The 2,902-nt window shown below is 40.2% G+C and overlaps 1 protein-coding gene across 1 annotated transcript; it reads right to left on the bottom strand.

Annotated features, from left to right (window-relative positions):
- Positions 1 to 296: 296 nt before the first annotated feature.
- LOC148775673 (olfactory receptor 4C12-like) lies at positions 297 to 1,226 on the bottom strand. The gene has a single exon (XM_088843515.1). The coding sequence runs from the start codon at positions 1,224 to 1,226 to the stop codon at positions 297 to 299; it is 930 nt and encodes a 309-aa protein (XP_088699641.1).
- Between the last annotated feature and the right edge of the window lie 1,676 nt (positions 1,227 to 2,902).

The raw sequence follows: 2,902 nt of genomic DNA, 5'->3' as shown, positions 1-2,902 counted from the left end.
CTCCATGTTACATAATAAGACCAATTCAAAACTCAGATCTGTACTTTTTAGCTTCTGAAGATATTTCCGATTTCCTGTTAACAGAGAAGTATTTATTGGTTAAGGAGCATTAAGTTGTGATAAGGAGAGTGAGAGATGGGAGACAGTAAGTCTGGATTCCAACCCAAGCTTTACTTCTTGTGCTTAAGTGGCTGTCAGCAAGTATTGTTCATCCCCTTGTTAGATCGATATAGTCATCAAGAGGCTTGGACGTGAGTACCTCTCTTACTTCTATCTGTAATGTTTAATGATTCTGCTTAACTATTATCTGAAGTGACTTTCTTTCTCCAGAGTTTCTTCATAGCACGTTTTACCTCAGCATTTCTGAGGGTATAGATTAAAGGATTTAACATAGGGGCCACCATAGTGTAAAAGACAGCAACAGCTTTATCGATGGGCAGAGTGGTGACTGGGCGAAGATACACAAATATGCAGGGCACAAAGAATAAGACAACCACTGTGATGTGAGAGACACACGTGGAAAGGGCTCTGCGCCTCCCCTCCAGGCTACATTTCCTTAGGGAGCGCAAGATGACCACATAGGAGATCAACAGGAGGAGGAAGTTTAACAGGCAGATGGACCCACTGTTGGCAGCAACAAAGAGACCAAGGATGTGAGTGTCCATGCAGACAAGTTTCAACAAAGGGTACAAGTCACACATGAAGTGATCTATGACATTGGGGCCACAGAAGGGCAGCCAGACCGTAAAGAGGATCTGAACGGTTGCGTGGAGAAATCCTCCGGTCCAGGCCACCCCCAGCAGGAGGAGGCACAGCCTGTGGCTCACGATGGCCGTGTAGTGCAGAGGTTTGCAGATGGCCACGTAGCGGTCATAGGCCATCTCTGTGAGCAGGATGATCTCAGTAGCACCAAAAACGTGTTCTGCATAGACTTGAGCCATACACCCATTAAAGGAGATTGTCTTGATCTCCTCAAGGGAGTCCACAATCAACTTAGGAGCTGAAGAAGAAGAGTAAACTGTGTCTATCAAAGAAAGGTGGGTCAGGAAGAAGTACATGGGGGAGTTCAGAGCCTGGCTGGTGGTAACGGTAACCACAGTGAGCAGGTTGCCTGACAGGGTTACCATGTACAAGAGCAAAAACAGCACAGACACTACTGTTTGCATCTGGGGGTTCTGTGTAAGGCCTACTAGAATGAATACGGTCACATTCCTTTCATTCTCCATCTATGTGGTGTGGGTAATAAAAATTCCGGGAAAGAATGCTTTGCCTTAAAAAGAAAAGAAAAAAGAACCATAAAAAAGTGAAATATACTGAAACTCTGCCTTTTAACAGTACTCTGATAATGTCACAGATGAGTCTTGCTTTTCCCAAAACTCTGTGGGAACAGAATCTTAAAAGTTATTTCAGTTGACCTAATCTTTTTTCATTCTGATCTCAAACTATTTTTATAAGACATAGAGTAACCAGAAGAAAGAAATTCAGTTTCCTTGGCCATAGTGTCTGAAATACTTTAATGAAACATCAATTTATTGGAATAATTCGGACAATAAGTAGCAATTCTGGAGGATAATCTAAAAGTTTATGCACAAAATAACATGAATTAAAAAGTCACAAAATAGTCTATTTTACAAATTATGTAAAAATAGGGGAAAATTTAGTGAATATACTTATTGAATTAGCATTTAAATATTACAGATTTTATATGCATCTTTTAAAAATAAAGTTCAAATTCAAAAATTTCACTTATAAAATTCTATATCCTTTTCTAATCTATGTTAAAACATATGTATAGAAGATTGGTAAGAAAAATAATTTAATACAGTGAGGACATTTGCTCCTGAATGTGAGATTATGGTTGATATTTTATTTCCCATGTTTTTGAGTATTTTCCAAATTTCTACAGCTTACATAACTAATTCTATGATTAGAAATTAAATGTAATCTTCATGTTTTGTCTTAGAGTTCTAAAGCTGAAACTATGTGCTTTTAAATTGATTGGAATATGCATGAGAAAGCAGACATAGGGAATTGTATTTTGACACATCATGGGACCCCAAGAAATATCTGAATATAATTAAAGTAACTGCTCTAATACCAGTCCATTCTAAAGGAGATCAATCCTGGGTGTTCATTGGAAGGATTGATGCTAAAGCTGAAACTCCAATACTTTGGCCACCTCATGCGACGAGTTGACTCACTGGAAAAGAGTCTGATGCTGGGAAAGGTTGGGGGCGGGAGGAGACGGGGACGACAGAGAATGAGATGGCTGGATGGCATCACCGACTCTGTGGACATGAGTTTGAGTGAACCCCGGGAGTTGGTGATGGACAGGGAGGCCTGGCGTGCTGTGATTCATGGGATCGCAAAGAGTCGGACATGACTGAGTGACTGAACTGAACTGAACTGAAAGCAAAACAAAAGCAGTGAAGAGTAAAATGAGTTCTCCCAGTTACACATGGTCAAGTTGAATAATGAGGTATGTGGAAAGGAAACCTCTTACAGATGATCCCATCAACTCTTCATGGAGAGGCTAGCTTTAGAGTTCCAAGCCCCAGGATAGTGGTCTCCCTTCTGGATAGGTCAGTGCATCAGAGAATCCTTCCAGGGAAGAGAACACCTGAGGAACAAGTTGAATGTACTTCTAATTGCCAGTCCTTCCCTAGAGAAGATGGTTCTCGGGAGAACCAAGAACCTAATAATGCGTTTTTATAATTTCCTGAAGGCCTGTACCAAAGGTCGGAGCTCATGATCAAAATCACATAGAAAACCTCAAATGTGACTCATTCACTTTTATTATTTCACACACTGTTTCAGCTTCTTGCAAACCTTGTAGTAATCAGGACATAAGTTAAAAACAGTTCTATCTTATCACTGTCTTTGAACTGAATTGAATTAACAG

Source organism: Moschus berezovskii, chromosome 14, assembly GCF_049115385.1.
Source record: "Moschus berezovskii isolate FMDL1 chromosome 14, NW_MosBer_1.0, whole genome shotgun sequence".
NCBI lineage: Eukaryota > Metazoa > Chordata > Mammalia > Artiodactyla > Moschidae > Moschus > Moschus berezovskii.
The sequence above is the reverse complement of the archived record's forward strand: the minus strand, read 5'-3'. Positions and strand labels throughout refer to the sequence as shown.

What these genes read in the sequence shown, in the direction of transcription:
- LOC148775673 (XM_088843515.1), bottom strand. Translation starts at nt 1,226, where the DNA reads ATGGAGAATGAAAGGAATGTGACCGTATTCATTCTAGTAGGCCTTACA.